The sequence below is a fragment of the Phyllostomus discolor genome, chromosome 8, assembly GCF_004126475.2.
Source record: "Phyllostomus discolor isolate MPI-MPIP mPhyDis1 chromosome 8, mPhyDis1.pri.v3, whole genome shotgun sequence".
Classification (NCBI taxonomy): Eukaryota; Metazoa; Chordata; class Mammalia; order Chiroptera; family Phyllostomidae; genus Phyllostomus; species Phyllostomus discolor.
The window spans coordinates 23,742,583-23,761,453 of NC_040910.2; the positions used below are offsets into that span (position 1 = coordinate 23,742,583).

General features: G+C 35.3%; 1 protein-coding gene across 5 annotated transcripts in view; it reads left to right on the forward strand.

Annotated features, from left to right (window-relative positions):
- Positions 1-18,871, forward strand: part of FSTL5 (follistatin like 5) — a 546,524-nt gene that overhangs the window by 162,869 nt on the left and 364,784 nt on the right. For all 5 annotated transcript variants that reach the window (XM_028519771.2, XM_028519772.2, XM_036031946.1 and 2 more), the window contains one exon: positions 17,394-17,642. In XM_028519771.2, coding sequence (XP_028375572.1) covers positions 17,394-17,642 — 249 coding nt within the window. The remainder of the gene's footprint in view (positions 1-17,393; positions 17,643-18,871) is intronic.

The following is an 18,871-nucleotide window of genomic DNA, read 5'->3' on the forward strand; positions in this document are numbered from 1 at the left end:
GCACACCTTTGAATTAGCTTTCTCAGACAGCCAGTTCTCACCCAATAAATTTTAGGGCATGAAACTCGGGAGGGTAGAAACATTATTTTAAAACATTTCCCAAATCATTTCTATAGCATGAAACATCTCTAATCTAAATAGATAGCATTTCTCACACATGTTACTTTTTGTTCATGTAGGTAGATACTATTCACATCATTAAAATATACTAACTTAAAAGCTGGACTGAAATTCTTTCCATTGATACTATTATCTCAACTGTTATTAGAACTTCTGTTAAGCAAGGGTCTACATATTTTTTTATTGTAAAATATAGTCATTATGCATTAAGTAAAAAACTATTTATCTAAAGCCTAACTATATGAGGAAAAATTACACTGAATGTAGAATGCTCCTCATTGTAAGGCTTTATTTAGATACCACAAAAAGTGGAAAGTAATATCATGCAAATTCAATTATTACATCTATGTTAAAATATGGAGAAAATGTGCGTGCTAGGTGCAATGAAAAAGGTATATTTTATTCCAAGTTATAAGTCTTTGTGGTCTATACTACAGTAAATTTCTTCCCACCTGGCATAAAATAATAGTTTTATGAGAGTAGAAGTTCAAGCTCTATTATAAGTTTTGTACTTCAAGTCAAGATGTAAAAACAGGGATAAGATCCAACCTCCTACCTGAAACACCTGAAAAATAAGGATGGAACATATGAAAGTTTTTTAGACATTGAGCATCAGGGACAATGATTCCTGAGACAGGCAATCCACAATGTGAGAACATTACCCCAGGTAATAGGCTGGGAAGTTTCCAGACCATGGCACAGGGAAAGGGATCTTAGAAAGAGCCCAGCAGTCTCCCTGAATTGAAGAAACAGAGCTGGAATTGGTGGGGGCGAACACAGCCAGAGTTTAAAAGACAAAGTACTGGAAGGAGAGAACTGCACAGAGGAAAATACTTTGCACTTCTGCACATGTGCAGACATTTTCTCTTGAGGCGTCAGCTGATTTCTGATCAGCACAAGCATGGGAGGAAAGGATCTGTGGTGGGAGAAGGAAGCTGAAAAAGTAAGAGGCAACAATCCCTGGAGTTCACATGGGATTATGATCAGTTCCTTTTCCAACCATCCGAAGGATTAATAGGATATTTAACAATTGAAGAAGAAAACATTGTATAGAGAAGTCCAGAGGGTTTTGCATGAGAAGTGAACCAATTTTTAGCACTAAATTAAACAAAGCTTAAAAGCAAGTTGCAAAAGGATCCAACTGGTTCCAAGCAACTTAATTTCGGCCCAGAAGAAAAAATCAGTAATGTTTATAGGACCATAAAAATATCAGGAACCCTAGAAGGTAAAATTCACATTGCCTTCTATTCAACCAAAATTCACCAGATATATTAAGAATCAGAAAATTATAACACACAATGAGAAGAAATACCAATAAATTAAAACCAACCAATGACAGGGATGATAGAATTAGTAGACAAAGACATTAAAAGAGAGATTATAACTATATTCCATGAGTTTAAGGAACTAGATGAAAGATTTAAAGTAATAATTAGAAATATGGAAGATACAACTAAGACCCAAATTGAACTTTTAAAGTTGAAAACTAAAATGTCTATGTAGAATACAGTGGAAAGATTAATAGTGAATCAGACTATAGAAGAAAAGTTTGCTAACATTCAAGACATACCAATAAAAATTATCCAAAATATAAGGAAAATAAAAAAATAAGAGGTTAAAAAAATTAAACAGCATCAGTGTACCATAAGTCAGCTTCAAGCAGCCTAATATTGTATGTGTAACACAGTCCTGGCAATGGCACGTGTAACTAAGGCCCTAAATACTGTGTTTCGAATCTGATAAAAATTATAAATTAACATTCATGAAGCTTAACAGTCACTAAAAGCTAGAAAAATAAAGATAAGTGTATATGTATGTCAGAAATTTTACTTTAAGGTCAATGGTAAGAATTCATATTGCCTTGGAGAGAGATGTCTTTATTTAGTGTTAAGACCTTTAAAAATTTTAGTCAACATGATGACTCAAAAATTAGTTTGCAATTTAATGCCTTCATTAGAGAATCAGCTTTTTTCATTTTAATTTGTGTTTTTTCTTCAATGAAGTGTTTTCTCAGTATCTTTTGCATTTTTCCACTAAACTATGTGTTATCATTTGTCTGTAGTAGTGATCTGTGTATTATATAATCCTTTGTGTGTTAAGTGTGTTGCAAATGTTTTCTCTCCTTTTGTATTTTTTTGAAATACAGAAATATCTAAATTGTACTTGACAAAAATCTGTCAATATCCTCTTTTTTAATCTGAGGAGTTTTGATAGGCACACATGCATTCCTAAATATTGACTGTTAATTTGTTTCTTGTTTTCCTACAGTAGGTGTGAAGTCATTGGTGTGTCACATGTCGATTTTCATATGTTTTGTTTGTCTATGTTTCCTTCTATTCTTATTTTTTAGTAGAGAATCTACATTTTTAAGAATTGGACTTTGTTGTATTAGTTCCATTTACAGTTGATATTATTCTATTTTCATTTTACTATTCATTCTTTCTTTCATTCTACTTTATTTAATAGGCCATTTGTAAACAAAATCTCAGAGTGACTTAAATGGATTGGTTTTATCTTTATTTTGTATCATAACAAAGTAGGTAACTGGCATAACAACTTCACTGGGACATCAGTCTCCCCACTCTCCAGCCCCCCAATCCACTCTCTTTCTCTGCTTGTTTAGAATGTGATTTTCATTCTTACAGTTTTAAGGTTCATGCGCTTCCAGCCATCTCTCTGTGTTTCAAACATGAAGAAGGGTGAGAAACAAGGGTCTTTTTTTTGTCAAAACTACTTTTAATCCTCTTATATTTCTTGTATTATTAATCAAAAGCATGTCAGATGGCCACCTGGACTACAACAGTCACAGACACTGCATATGTGGGTGTCTCGTGCACACTCTAAATGCAGACTCTGTTTGCTCCATCCATCTCAGCAAGGCTGCTAGTTATGTGCCATGTGGAGATTCTGTTTTAAATGTCTTTCATTGCTCAGTTTTGATCTGTTACATTAAATATTTAGATCAATTTATTTCAAGATTGCTTAATATTGCAGCATATAAGGATATATGTTTTTGAGTGTGAAATTTCTATATCCTCTAAGTGTTGCTATATAATATTACAGTTTCTTCAAAATTCTAACTTTAGTTTTTGGTTTTATATAACACAGCATTTATTTAGAACAGGTTTTTTCATTATATTATTACATGATTTACTTACATTACATAAAATACTTACATTATTTACTTGGGGCTATTCTTGTATTCCTTATTTAACACTTTATTGCCTTGAGGTCAAATAATGTGGTATGGAGGAGTTATACCTTTTGAAATGTTTGTGGGTACATGATCAATTTTTGTAATTGTTTCTTAGGCATAAAAGAAGAATTTCCCTTCTCTGTATGGGACATAGTTTTCTTTGGCAAAACCAGCCTCTAATTTAAATATACTTTTTAAAACTGTTACCAGACTCTACAAAGGTTATATATTTAAGTTATGTGTCTTATAATCATATGGAAAGCACCTAAAAGTCATTGGTGAAAAAACCTCTATGTGGGAAAATTACAGGGTTTGAGATATACAAAGTGAAGCAATTTCATTGCTGCTTCCTCTGGATTTAAATTATTTTTACCCAATTTTTCAAAAGATGTTTTTGGTAATTCTGTGATGACCTGAAATTGTGCAACTTTATTAAAATAATACAAAATGATTGTTATTTTATTCTATCAAAGCAAAGTTAACCTACCTACTTAAAGAAGTATATCAGTTCTGTAAAATATTGGGTTGGCTGAAAAAGTCCAGTTAGTTTTTCCCATAAAATAAAAAAAAGCATTTTTCATTTTTGCTAATAACTTTATTGATTTGGATATTTTAGGTATGTAGCCATCTCCCACTATTGACTTCCAGTGAATGGGTAGAGGCCAGGGGTGCTACTGAACATCTTCGAATGCATAAGACAGCCCCATGACAAAGAATTATTTGGCCAAAATGTCAGTAGTACCAAGAAACTTCACAAACAATTTTTGACACATTTGATCAGCCACAGCACCTTTTCCATACCCTGCACAGATCTTCTTTTTTCATTTCAGTTGCATTTTTACCATTCTTGAAGTCATAAAATATAACATGCCCAAAATGTACATATCATCTCCCATCTTCAATATTAAAATGGCTGCAATAAATTCACCAATTTTGATAATTTTTTTAAAAAATGCACACTGATTTGACAGCTATAACAATACAGTCTAATAAAATTGTTTTTGAATGAAGTTAAAGACAACTAAGTCCTTTTAGAGCCATCATATGAAAAAAACTAAATGAACTTTTTAGCCAACCCTATATGCGACTAATTTGTCGATTGAATGCACCTGATCACACTGTTTATAAGTGGTGCCTATTATATATTATCTGTAATATAAAATAAATGCAATGTCCATAAGGAAAGTTTTCCTATATTTTATAATATTTTTCAAATTTAAGCATCACTTATCATAAATTATTAGAATATAGTGTTAAATCTTAAACTTATAAATTAAAAAGTTTCAGAGAACTTATATTATGTATCTAATCTTACCAAGATTTAAATGAGGTAATTGAAAGTTAACAGAAAGCCGTACACTTCTATTCTTGAAGCTCTGTACTCAAATTCGATCCACAGATATTATACCATAGATTAGAGTACAAATCCTATAAATGTGGAGAGCAAACAGCCATGTTTTAACAGTATGCTCTAAAAGACCTCCTTAGGGTGCCTGTGATTCTTAAGGCGAGAAAGGGAACTAAAATAATACTTTCATCAGCCATCTATCTTCAGGGCCTTCAGGCAGATAAATGTCTAAATCATTTCTGTCTTGTATTATTGAATATAAGGACTCTTGCCTTGAGCCAAGAGTAAATGGTCATATAATTTAATGTATGCTTAGTTCTCTATAAACACATCATATTTTTGTACATGGGTATGTTTTTAATAAAATAATAGTTCTTAAATTTATGACTGCAATGGCTAAATTTGATTTATATAACAACAATTTTCAGAAGCAGTTAACAGTGAGATTCCAGTTACCTGGCTTGATAGAAACTAAAACGTGTATCAATGAACAGCCTGACAATTTTATTTCTGAGCTTAGTACCATGCCCAAGCTTTACCTAATTATTTGTTTAAAAATTAGTGAATTTAATTAATTTGTGCACTTGTACACTTGTGTACTTTTACACGAAGACCTTAGCCATGCTTATTTTCAAAGCCAAGTGACATTCCTTCATTGCATATGAATATTTAAATGTAAAGATTAGATTGTTTCTTATACTTTCTAAGTAGTTATTTCATATTCAACATAAAACTTAACCAAAAGTTTCAGATACTTCTCGTGGCTTTGGCTAAAATCACTATGCAGTATTCTTTTTCATCTTGATATTATGATGAGTTAAACTATTGTTCAGCAACTTCAAATCAGTCTGCAACGACCATTTGGAAACCCTTGCGTCATATTCTCCTTTTCCTGGTCTGGACTTTTATCTCTCTCTCCCTTTCCATCTCTAGTTCCCTGGAGGCGTATTTTTCAATAAGGTCAAAAAGAACTATTGATTGTGTCTGACAAATGTCAAAAGTCTCTTCTATCAAAAAGAAAGAGAAGAGAATAACACCTAAAAGCCTCATCAAAGTGAGTGTGACAAATGGTGACACATTAAAAAGGATGATCCTTATTTGCCATTTTCAGCTCTTAAACACCTTTAGTTATTTGTCAAGGTATATTTCTGTAAAGGTGTGCTTTTCCCGAGATTATTTTTAATTTAATGTTCTATCAAAAGGCTTATATTTTTATTACCTTCAATGAGTGAGCATCTAATAGATTGAAGGCTATATATTTCAACTAAATAGTGATTTTAGTTGTAGAAAGATCTAAATCTTTATTTATACAATGGAGTTGGGAATTATGTTAATTAAGACATTTCTATGAAAGTAATTATTTTCCCACTGATATTATTTTGGAAAATACATAATTTTTTTATTACTTTATTGTTGTTCAATTACAGTTGTCTGTCTTTTCCCCTCACCCATCCCCTGCACCCCAGCCAATCCCACCTCCCTCCCTTGCTTCCACCCTCCCACTTGGTTTTGTCTATGTGCCCATTATAGTAGTTCCTGAAAACCCTTCCCCCTACTGTCCCTTCCTTCCTAAAATACATAATTTTATTTTAAAAATGAAACAGCATCCCCACATAAGAATGCAATAATATATGAAATTTATAGATCCAAACTAGATAAATTTAAAACCTCAAACTATGTTTTAATAATTTTGCCCCAAAATGAACAATGAAATATTTTAGTGAACAGTTATAGTTATTAACACATTATGGCATTTGACTTTGAATTGTTACACTATTATTCCCAATGTATCTAACAGTTATAATAATGTAAATATTAATGACTAAGTTAATTTTGAAGATACACCATCAACTCAGAACTAGTTAGTACACATTTAGCATTAAGCATTACAGACTTCTGTTTCTCCATTAGAGAAAGGACATTGCAAGATAATATTATTTCTATGCTAATAATAATAAAAAGCAAGAGAACTGACAAAATCATAGTTTTAAAAACCCATCAGAGATATGAGGATGCCTTCAGAAATCCTAGTAAACTAAACCTCTCCTAGGAGGTTTAGCATCTCCTAGGAGAGAAGAGAACTATGTCTGCTTTTATCCCTGGTGGGGTAGATGAGGAAAGGAGGAATTCACTAGGGAACAGGGTAAGGAGAAACATACCAAAATTAAAATAGAGTAGTAATAATAATAGTAATAACACTAACAATGGTCTGGTGTGATGGTTTAGAATCCTGAAGGGCCCCAACCACCAATCAAGTGTTCACCTACCTGCCAACTCTTTCTGAAGTATTCACTGAGAGTAGGAGTTGTAGGCAAAATGTGAAAGATCAGAAGAGTGGCTAGAGAGAACTTTCCTGAGTCACTTGGAGCCTATCGGAGGCTGAAGGCAGGAAGATCGAGAGAAGCCCAACCAAGACATTCTGGGTCTTCAGTAACTCAAAGGTTGTGGCTGCTGCACGTGGAGGGGAGAGCAGAAGAGTTAAGGTAAACTCCTTACTGGTAAAGATTCTCAACCATGGAAAATATTAGTCATGACTGCTACACGCTGTGTGACAGATGCTTTGGAAACGTGCCTCTTCGGCACATTGTGTCTTCTCAGAGTCTGAAGCACTGCAGACTAAAAATGGTGACCGGAGAGGAAAGTCTGGAGAAGAATTTGTCTAAGGCTTCCCAGACTCTTACCGGATGTTGGACCACAGCCCTTATGAGACACACACACTTGCACACATGCAAACATGCATGCATAACATGTTAGCCAAAGGAGTATATAATGAATTTCTAAAAATCAGTGTAAAATGATACTATGACCCAATAATATGGTCCACAGACTTAAGCAGAAACTTTGAAAAATAAGAATATGAATGCCTTATAAGTACATTAAAAGATATTCTTCATCATTTATCTGGCAAATTAAAATAACTAAGTGATGTACCACCCTATACCCATTACACTGACTAAAAGCAAGAACGATGGCAATATCACGATTTAATAAATATGTAGCAGATGGTGGAACTCGTGTGTGAAAGTGTAATGCAATAAGCCACTTTGAGTAGTTTGGTAGTATTTTATAAAATTAAATACAAATTTATGACAATAAAATTCCACTAAATATGTATTAAGAAGTGAAAACATATTCCCACAAAAATGTTTATCCATAAGTGTAAATTATAACCTTGTCATAAAAGCCCCAAACAGGAAACAACTCAAGTAACTATCTATAGGTGAATGGCTGAGCAGATATTGATATATTTATATAAGGGAATACTACTCAGCATTGAAAATGGAAGAACAGATAGTATATTATACATAATAAAGTGTATCATCCCAGAAAAATTATGTTGAATGAAACACTACAAACAAAAGAATATATACTGTAAGATTGATTTCATTGACATGAGGTGCAAAGAAAACGCAGCTTTTCCATGGTGACGGAAGTCAGGGTTCCATTCTGTCTCTGTGAGCCTTACACACATTTGCTATAAGTAGCTACGTCCCGTATGGGCACACAAACACACACACAAAATTATACTTTGTGACTCTTTTTGTATAATAATGACAAATATTATATAATATTTTCTTTGCCCTGAAGTTTACTTTCCCTTTCTGATTAAACTAAATTAAAATACTTCCTTTGGGCCCCCAAAGAATGTTATGGGTAATAGCTGTGTTGGACAGACATCAGATTGGTTTGTCTTTGTCTGACATGGGGAGATGAGCTTGGAAATTGACAGGAAAGTCTGGAAGTAAACTTGATGTGGTAATGGAAATATCATATATCATGATATGAGTAATGTTTATGTCAAGCATGTAAGATTGTCAAAACTAAGTAGTTGAGATTTCTATACATTTACTGGTATAAAATTCTATCTCAAAACAAGGTAAATATATAAATCAGAATATTCATATCTAAATGTATCATATCTCCAAATATATCAGAAAACTAATACTGGGTGAGACTGGAAAGTAATTCCTGCTTTCTTAAAAAACCAAAAAACATTTTATTCCTTCATTCTCATTTCTCCAATTCCTATCCCAAATCTCACAAGAGATGTTATTGTGTCACCATGCTCATTCTTTGTCCAGCTCAGTATTGTCTTTATGTTATATAAGTAACATGAACAGCCTCGGAGTGAGAAACCACATGGCTCAGTCTTTGTAAATTACCAGAGTTAAACAGGAATAAGTAATTAAAGAGATTCTCTTTCTTCCTTCTGTCTCTGAAGACCATTAAAAGACAATGTGATACTTTAATTTTCTGTCTGATGATACTTACATTTAGAAATTGCTTTAATCAGTCTGATGAAGCTACTTAGCAACCTGAACAGACTCTACTATAAAGAATGAGAAGTGCGTGCCACCACTCCTGACTTATCAGTCAAACCCTTTTATGAACCCTTTTATTCTAGATGCACTGACTAATCCAGGGATGGGCACATGATCCAATCATAGCCAGCTGGAAACATTTTGAACAGGCTGAGATTTCAGAGGATGGTATCTCCTTTTTGAGATAAAATGTAAATCTAGAGTAATCTGAAATCATCCTTGCTGCTGGGTCGAAAGACTACTGCAGAAAACAATAAAGCCAACAATAAAGAAATAGTTTGAGAAAAAGACAAAAAAAGAGGAAAATTCATAATGGCATAGAAGGGTACCTGAAAAGAGCCAAGCCTAAAGCCAGAATCATCCCTGGGTTTTGAGTTACAAAGCCAGACAGATATTCTGTGAGGTATAAGCTAGCTTGAGTGTGGTTTCTCTTAGGTACAGGTCGTAACAGTGTGACTAATGCCCTCTCTATTCATAATCTACACTGACACCTCCCAAATCCATTCTATCTGTCCTCAAATTGTCTGGCAACTACTCACACCCACAGGATTTTCTTTGTGCAAATGTTTCCCACAAACCTTGGTCAGAAGCTTTTCTGTCTTCTTTCCCACCACTCTCTATGCTTTCATCATTAACTACGGTGGCCATGCCCCACAGGAAGGCCAACAAGCACAAACACTCGTTCTTAACTAAGAGAACAAGGTAAGGCTTGGCAAGGGGAGTTCAGGGAACATTTTAACATGAATGATTTTCTGTTTTTTCTTGAAAGAATTGCTTGAAATATAATCTTGTTGTCAGCCATAATTATTATTAGCTATTTATAATAAATTCAATGTGGAAATAAAATACATATTGCATATTAATAATGTTGATAATTAATTTTGAGTAAAATAAGTGCAAAAATACTGGTCTGAATGTTACAGAACAAAAGGGGGCCAAAGGCAATGTACTATTACCAGAAGGAACCCCCCAGGTTTGTTATGTCTGCCGCCTTATAGGAAAGACGTCTCTCAACACCAGAGATTCATGAAAAGGAAAGGAAATGTTTATTTAATGCTGTACAGACTTAAAGTAGTTACCTAATGACTTCATCAAAATCCCAAAGTCCCTTAAAACACCCACAAACACACAGAGTCCTTCCTTCCCCCCTTTGTCCAGCCTGGGGTACCTTATCTCAGGAAAGAAATAGAAGTACGTGGCTCAGGCAGCCTCCAGTTCTTCCCAGTAATCCATCTCAGCTGGGAGGCCTCACTTGGTTCCCAGAACCATCAGCTGTGTCTCTGGGATCTCTGCTAAAGCCGGGTGGTGGTTCCCCCCTCTAAAGCTGCAGGGGTCCCCACTCTGGCAAAGCCACATGGCTCTCCTTTCTATTGCCATGGCTGCATGATCCTTTCTGCACAATGATCTGTGGAAGTCTCCACTCAGCCAAAACGACGTGGTTCTCCCCCAATGGCTGCCGAGTCTGGGTTTAAATCCCTGTGCCAATCTTCCTCTGCAGCCCCATTTCTGACTCCTCCCACAATTGGCTACACCTGCCAGCACTCTCCTATCCTTCTGGCTTGACTGAGCTGCCATTGTGAGTCTGGGCAGGGTGGCCCCATGCCATGGAGCCAGTCTTCTTCTCCAACTTCCCATGCAGGCGCTGTAACTTGGGGGACCTGTCCCCCAGTTGTCTTGGCAGGGAAGTTACTTCCATTCCCCTGGCTCAGAGCATGGCCACAGCTATTTAACATATCTATACAATCAGTTAAAAGTTATAGATGTGTTAAATGACAACACCAGAGGTTAGCTGCAAAGCTGTTGCTATGCAAAACAGTTCTCCTTGAGTTCTGGACCCCATTTCAAATCCCTATTTGGGGCTCCCCTCTTGGCTGCACCCTGGTACAAGAACAGTCATTTCTGCATATTTATCCATATATGTATATAAATATGTGACACCTGTGCTAAAATGTTTTAACATGCTTGTCATCTATAGTTTAAAAAATAAAATAGCTTTTTCTCTGGTTAAGTACGGGAATTTCAATTTTTCAGTAGAGCCTAAATTACAAATGTGATATCTTTTGTGAACTTTTGCAGGTAAATTTTTAAAACAATGTAGAGCATGGCTGAGCAACCACATAAGTAGAGCAATAGAAATTAGCATGTGTGGCTTTGTGACATAAAATTGCTTATCCAGAAAGGCTAAAAGGAAGTGCATTAATCCTCAAGCATTCTTGTGTGTGCCCTGTAATTCCACATCCATTATGTGTATTATGCAGCAGTGCATCAACCATTTGTCTTCACCTATGTCCCATATTCCTGTTGGTCTGCTGATCTCAAGGATTGATACTTATATCTAAAGTATGACATCAAAAGTTGTTTTTTTCACAGTTACATCAATGTAATTTCTATTTATTTATAATTATATTTGCAAGAATAGATATCAACCCAAGGTGTTTCGAGTAATAACATGCAAATTTAGAAGTGAGATTGTCTCAGGAAACCAACTAAAGGCATGATGTAGAGCTATTCCTATACTTAATTTTCAGGTAGGATGGGAACCAGGATCCACAGACTCATTAGATACCCGGACAGTATTTTCTATCATGCTGTCCATTCCCTCAGTAGAAAGCAGTGCAGAAGCACTGACTAGCCCACATTCTCCAATTCTAAGTGTTAGAATTCCTCAACCACATATAGATGCCTTCTAGTCGTCTCTCAGTTTCAACTACAAATGAGAGGTAAAGATAGTTCTAAAAAGAATTTGGGTTGGGGGTGGGGTCCTCTCTATTAATTAAATTAGCTATAGTCAAGATGTGCACATTCTTACATGAAGGCCTTTGTGAAACATTGCATATCCATCCATTGCTATTATGGGACCAAAGGGGTCCACTTGCCTGCACGCATCAATACCCAGTCAAACAAGAATGTAATTTGCAGCAAAGAGAGTCAGGGTTTATTAACTGAGGAAATGGCGCCCACCTGGAATCACAGGTAGCCAGTGCTTAAAGACTGGCTCCCTGATAGCTTTCAGGAGATGGGTCACATAGGCGAAAAATCGTTAGTCATGTTGGCTAAAGGAGTTGGGTTGTGGCCTCTACTGATTGGTTGGGGCTAGAGTTATACTATGGAAATTTTATAGAATCATTTTTGCTGAATATCTATCTGTATATATCTATCTTTCTATCTATCTATCTATAGATATATACACACAAATATGATATTACATTGCTTTGAAATTATATACATATTAATTTATTTAATTTAACAGTATATACAATTTGATAATGCACTTTTCTTACTGTGTTTCTGGCGTACAACATCAACTATTGTATCAGACATTCACTTATTCACTTATTAAAATTCACCGGGGCCTCTGCTAGGTCCTGAGGATATACCGTTGTTGAATAAACCAATGATATCTTTGCTTTTTTAGAACCCAAATTATTAAGACACAGATATTAAACAAATGTTCAAACAAGTAGTCTTATACAACAATTTTGTTTAGCTGTTATGGAGAAAAAAGCACAAAGTTTCACAAAAGTGTGTCACAGCTGAGGAGTGCTGGTGATGGTAGAATATACTTTTGTAGTGAAGTAGTGAAGGAAGGGTAGAAGGGAAGGCTGCAAGTGAAGGTGTCTTAGATGAGAAGACATACACCATGAAACTGATAAGATGAGCAGGAGTTAGACAGTGAAACTGCATATGTTGGTAGAAAGGGAAGATGATTCCAGAAGAGTCACCATATTAGAGACCAGGATATTTGGGATAGGCAGGACAACCGGCAGGACTGTAGTATGAACCAGGAGTACAATACAGCAGGCATATGGGCACAGAGAGGGGTCTTTTCATTTTTTGCTCCCAAGTGAACGATTCCATACCTCCAGCTCTCAAAAGTAAGTCAAAACTTACTTTTTGAGAGAGACCCGTCCTCAGCATCAGAACCTGGAGGGGAGAGCAGACACAGGGGCCTCAGCAGCATACGGTACTTACCCTTCACAATCCTGTGCTGCTTTCTGCTGTCTTGCTTGCTCTGTTATCGAGAGTTATGATTCTTAGTCTATTTTGTGTGAATATTTTGTTTTCCTTTTTGGAAACGTGTAGAAAATTCTCTTTTTTTCAATATATAACATTTCACAATATGCCATAGTCTAAGTCTATTCTAATTCATTTTACTGGGCACTGGGTAAACTCTCTGAATTTGGTAATTCATATCCTTTAATCCTGGGAAATATTTTAACAATTTTATTAATTATTTCCTGCCATCTGTTTTTCTTTCCTCTCCATCTGGACCTTCTATTATTTGGACTTTGGAGTTATGAAAGTGATATCCATGTATTTTTATATGTTCCTTCTGATAATTATCATTTTTTCTATTTACTTATTTTCTGTAAGATTTTCTTAACTTCATTGTCCAGACTTCCTCTTAAAGTTTTCATTTAACTGTCAGGTTTTTAATTTCCAGTAGTCCCTTTTAGTTTTGTATAAATGTTCTTCTTATTCTTATTTCAGGGATTAACTTAGTTTGTATTTCTATGAGGATATAATTACTGTTTTTTTATTTTTAATACTCTCATTTTACGTTGGTTTTATCTACTCATTTATTGTACTATTTTCCATCCTAAAGAGTTTACCTAGACATCCAGTTAATGCTGGCTTTCGGTGTTTTGTTAAGAAGAGGAACATTGAAGAGTTGAACCCTAGGTTATATTTCCAATCGTAAGCTTCACTATGGGTGGCCCGGGTGCGTCACTTTTGGGGAACTCCCAATACCAGGTTACAGACCCCCCCTGGAGTAGAGTTTGAGTCACCTGCCTGAAGGCTGTGCCTGTGACTGTCAGCTGGTCCTGTGGCTGCTGGGCTGGAAGGCACCGCTCCGCAGGCCTTCAGCCTTCAGTCTTCGCAGCTCTCAGGTGGTTTGCGTCTGCGTGAGTGAACCTCCACCTTCTCAGAGCTGTGCAGTGGAAGGGATCTCGTAATTTAACAACTTCTCAGTTTTCAGTATTTGCCTCTGCGTTAAAATCACCATCACTCTCATGTTCTTAAGTACTTGGTATTGCCAGTTTATGCACTTTTTGAGGAACCTGTGTGGCAAATAGAGTTTCAAAATTGTGAGGTTGCCTACTGAATTTTGAGGGCTGTCAAGCCAGTTTCCACTTAGCCACATGTTTTCAAACTTCTGATATTTTGTTTTCTTTTCTCCAGTTCTCCTCATCCTTGTATAAATATTTTAAAACAATTTCTTTTTAGTAGTTTTGAAATGTTTTAGCAGGGAGCAAATGATCTTCATGTGTTCAATTTGTGAGAATAAAGCAGAAATGCACTTAGTAAAATACAAGTACACTAGTGTACATGTTCACTATAATAGACATACACACTTATGTAGATTATGTATATTACATGAGTGTAAAATATAAGTAAATATTCTTTATTGCTTTCTTAATTTCTGAAATGTCCCAAAGTAACAACTATCAAGAACTTTCAATCTATATTTCATTAAGAGAGGCTGTGTATTGGGTGAAGATAATTTCTGTTTCAGTTTATTTCTTTTTCTTAAGGTGCAAGAGAGGGTCTTTCAGTCTATCCATTTCTCATCAGACTATCTGTGAAGTTTGTTTAGATTTATCCTATTGATTACCACTAGGACTAGTGTAAAACATAGGTAGAGAATTTGTTAATTGGGTGTAATTGGGTAAAAGTTGAATATAAGGAAACAAATATAGAGTAAAAAAGACTGAAAGTCAGAAGCAACAAAGTTATGTGCAAATGAGGCAGAATGTGATACCCGGAAGCTTGAAAAAAGTCCTCATCTTGTGTAGAAGAGTTCCGTGGACAGTTCAACTTTTAGTTACCTCTTTCTGGCGATAGAGAGATGGATGGCTCTGACTGTGCAGCCCTAGATGTCTGTCAGAATTTTGGTAACAGACATACATTCAGGGCCCCAGACAGTCATTGGTAATCAGATAGTTACGGAGCAGAATAGAATTTCCTTTTTCAGAAAGACATCATGGGATGGTGGACCTTGTTGCACGTTCCTTGTTGAAGAAAGGCAGAGAGTTCTGCAACACTGATGCTGTGTACCCAAGAACAGAGAATAAATCGGAAACAAAAATTCTTTAGGTATCAAAATTGAGAGGAATAATTAGTCTCTAAGGCTTCTGTCCCTGCTACCTCGATGTCCTCATTCTTCTCTTCACTGACCTCTCACAAACGCCATGCCAGATTGGAGCTCTTGTGCTAAACAGAATCAAGGAAGAACAGGAAGAGGTGTCACTTTCGTTACTCAATAAGTTGACAATGTGGACTGAAAATTTTGTACAATAGAAGAAATGTGGTCATGAGCTCCAAAGTTAAACAGCTGTATGCCTTTTGTTTAAGAACATTTTATGCATAATGATTATTTTCTATAAAGTATCATCGACATTGTACCATACTGCTGAAACATTAAGGGTTAAGGAGAGTTCGTGGGCTAACCTTGGGGCATCACATTGAATACTGTTTCAGTGTGTATCAAATAGCACGTGAATTTTGGATTATAACTCCTTTGAATATTGCCTACTTTTTTATTGTTTATTAGAATGAAATAAAATAACAACAGCAAACACAATATCTATGTTAATAGCTGTCATTAATGTTGCAGTTATTATCTGGCATATACTATTATAAGGGCTTTACATGCATAAATTTACAATAACTATTTGAGACCAGTTCTATTACCATCTACATTTTACAGATGAGAAAACTAAAGCAAGAGAAACTGAGAAAACTTCCAAGATGAGACAACAAGTTACTGATGAAGCTAGGTTTTAAACCAAGGCTTTAGGATTCCAGGTCCAATGTTCCTAACCACTAGTGAGCAAACGAGACTTTTTAAAGTTACTAGTTCTCTTATGACTAAGGGTGATAATACTCCTGGTCACCTTGGAAAACTTTTCCAAAAGCCACATTGCAATATTTACAATGTTCCTTTCTGCATATACTTGTTTTTCTTACAACATATTCACTCATATCTTTGTCTATTATTTCATGTAGATGGTTTCCACATTCAGGTTCCTATACTATCTACTAAGCTCAAATTTTACATTGTCAATCTTCTATAGTACCTATTCCCTGTATATTCCACCAGAATTATACAAATTAATGGGAACAAAACTCAGGCAGAATAATGTAATGGTTAATTGCTCAACCAAACATGAGTCTGAAGCCTGGAACTATCACTTACAATTATGTTACCTGGGACATTGCAAGTATCCATTTTTAGCTAGTTTCTTCATTATTTGTAAAACAGGAAACAAATAGAATTTATTTCAAATGATTGTTATAAACACCAGAGCAGAAAAATGCTCAGGAAAATGCTTTAGTCAGTATACACAAATGGTGGTTATTATTAAAAGGAGAAACTTGGTTTGGCAATGTTTTCTTACTCTTCTCCATTTGAGAGCTGCTACTCAAAGAGCTAACTACCTACTATATTGGTGCTGCCTTTTAATAATTAAAAAATGTATATGGTAAGTAATTATTTAAAAATAAACTCTTTAAGAAGAGATATGTCAGGTTTTGCTAGCTTTCCTGTGTTGGAACAATTAGAAGAATTGCCTTAACAAATTAGGAAATTATCGCTCTAAAACACCTTGTAAGGGTATTATAAAAATGACAGACGTGTCGAGCTTTATGGGACATAGAATATTGCTCTCTTGTCTTCACACTCTCTTCCTTTTCCAATCAATTCCCACCTGTTAAAAATCCTAATAATTAAAAAATAATAATCCCGGATCTACCCTTACTTCTATTAGGAGGCTTTCATTAGTTTTCCTCAAAAAATATTTTTCCTCTAAAATTCACATAACTTGGAGTCTCGAATGTTACCTTTTTACCTTATAAAATATTGTTTTAATCATCTTATATCTTTCCTAAAATATAAGGCTCTTCCAAGCCTAAGCAAATGATAGGTCTCTGAGTATACTTTTCAGCCTTTAGGCATTGCTTTTATTTAATGTGTGGCCCGAGACAACTCTTTTTCTTCCAGCGTAGCGCAGATGCACCAAAAGTTTGGACAGCCCTGGATCCTCTTTTTACAGATAGACAGTTTGGCACAGAGAAGTAATTTTTTCCAAGCATGTAAAGCTAGTAAGTGGTAGAGCCAGTACTTGAACTCAAGCAGCTTGACTATAGAGACCTTGTTCTAAGGAACACACTACTGGTTGGGGAGAAAGAAGAAAGCCCAAGGAGAGAGAAGGGGAGGGAGGGAAGAATGTGGAAAGTATTCTGAAAAAGTTCATCTGCTGGTTCTAAATCCTTTCTCCACTGAGTGCAACCGAACCCTGATTATACTATATTTCCCTTAGACAAGTGTTTTCCCTTGAAACTTTAACAGGAATGTATTATTTGGGCATATGAATCCCAATCATTTTCTATTCTTTATCCTCAGGATTCCATATTCAGAATGGCCCTTTGGGGTCCTGTGAAAATAAATACTGTGGTTTGGGAAGGCACTGTGTTATCAGCAGAGAGACGGGGCAACCAGAATGTGCCTGCATGAACCTTTGCAAACGGCACTACAAACCCGTGTGTGGATCCGATGGAGAGTTCTATGAAAACCACTGTGAAGTGCACAGAGCTGCCTGCCTGAAGAAACAAAAGATTACCATCGTTCACAATGAAGACTGCTTCTTCAAAGGTAAGTGTAGAGTGAACCTAAATTGTCACCCCTCTCTGGTTTCTTTCTTTTTTTTGTTTGTTTTTTTTTGTCACCCCTAAATTGTCACCCCTCTCAACTAGTGCCTTTAAGTTTAAACTCGAACACAATTTTATATCTGCAAACAGGAAAGGAGAAAAAGATGTGAGCTTAGTTACACTGTGAGCACCAAATGTATAAACATTTTCACGGATATGATTCTGAATCTTAGTTATGAGAACAAAGCTGGCCAAACTATGACTCAAAATTTAATATAGTTTACAGCATTGCACCATATGGCTTCCCAATCATGCCGTTGTCTGAGGGACACCGGATGGCTGGCCAACGCAGTCCACCCGCCAAATCCACCCAGTGAAAAGTACCTGGAGTGGAGCCGTGGGAATAGCGAATGCCAAGGCATGCTGTGATAACATCTCATTTCCTCCTGATTAGAAAGGATGGTTTCCTTTATGCCACATAATTCAAATTTTATGGAACCCATAAATGCCCACTAAAATAACTATGAAGAAATCATGCTAAACTCATTTAGTAAATTTGAGATGACCATAACTGAAAATTTAAAGTATTAGTATTTACTTTCATGGTACTCAAAATCATTGGTGGTGGTTTGTGGAACAATATTGCTCAATATCTAATTTGACAAATTCTTTTAACATGCTGTCAAAATAAATCATTGAACAGTTATAAAATCATTTATTTATTTCTAATTTTTTTTGTTATTTGTATATTTGTACTGGACAGCATATTTGCTTGTTGGTAGCCATAACCCAGACTGAAATTCTGATGTGTTAAGTATATAGGACTTCTATTATTTGAATAGCTCATTGATCAATCTGATTACTAATCTTTGGTTCCATGTCCCAATTTCCCAAAATATTCTTGAACTATATTTACACTTAAAAACTTGTTAAATATTTTAACTCTTAGCTTAAATTTATGCTTCAACTATGTCATTACACATCATTTGCTGACCAATAAGATATAGTTATTATTCAAAAATTGTTCTTTTTCAAACTTGGTAGAATAAATGAAGTATTATTTCCAAGGTGATAAAAAAATTATACACAGAGCTTTTAAATGATACACATGAAATGTGTCATTGTGGCTACTAGAAGCCCTTTGATATAAGTGAAAAAAAATATAGAAATAGTTTCCTGACAAAAATGGACATTTTTGATAAGATACCTTTAGGCAGGCAAGTTTAAGGGAAA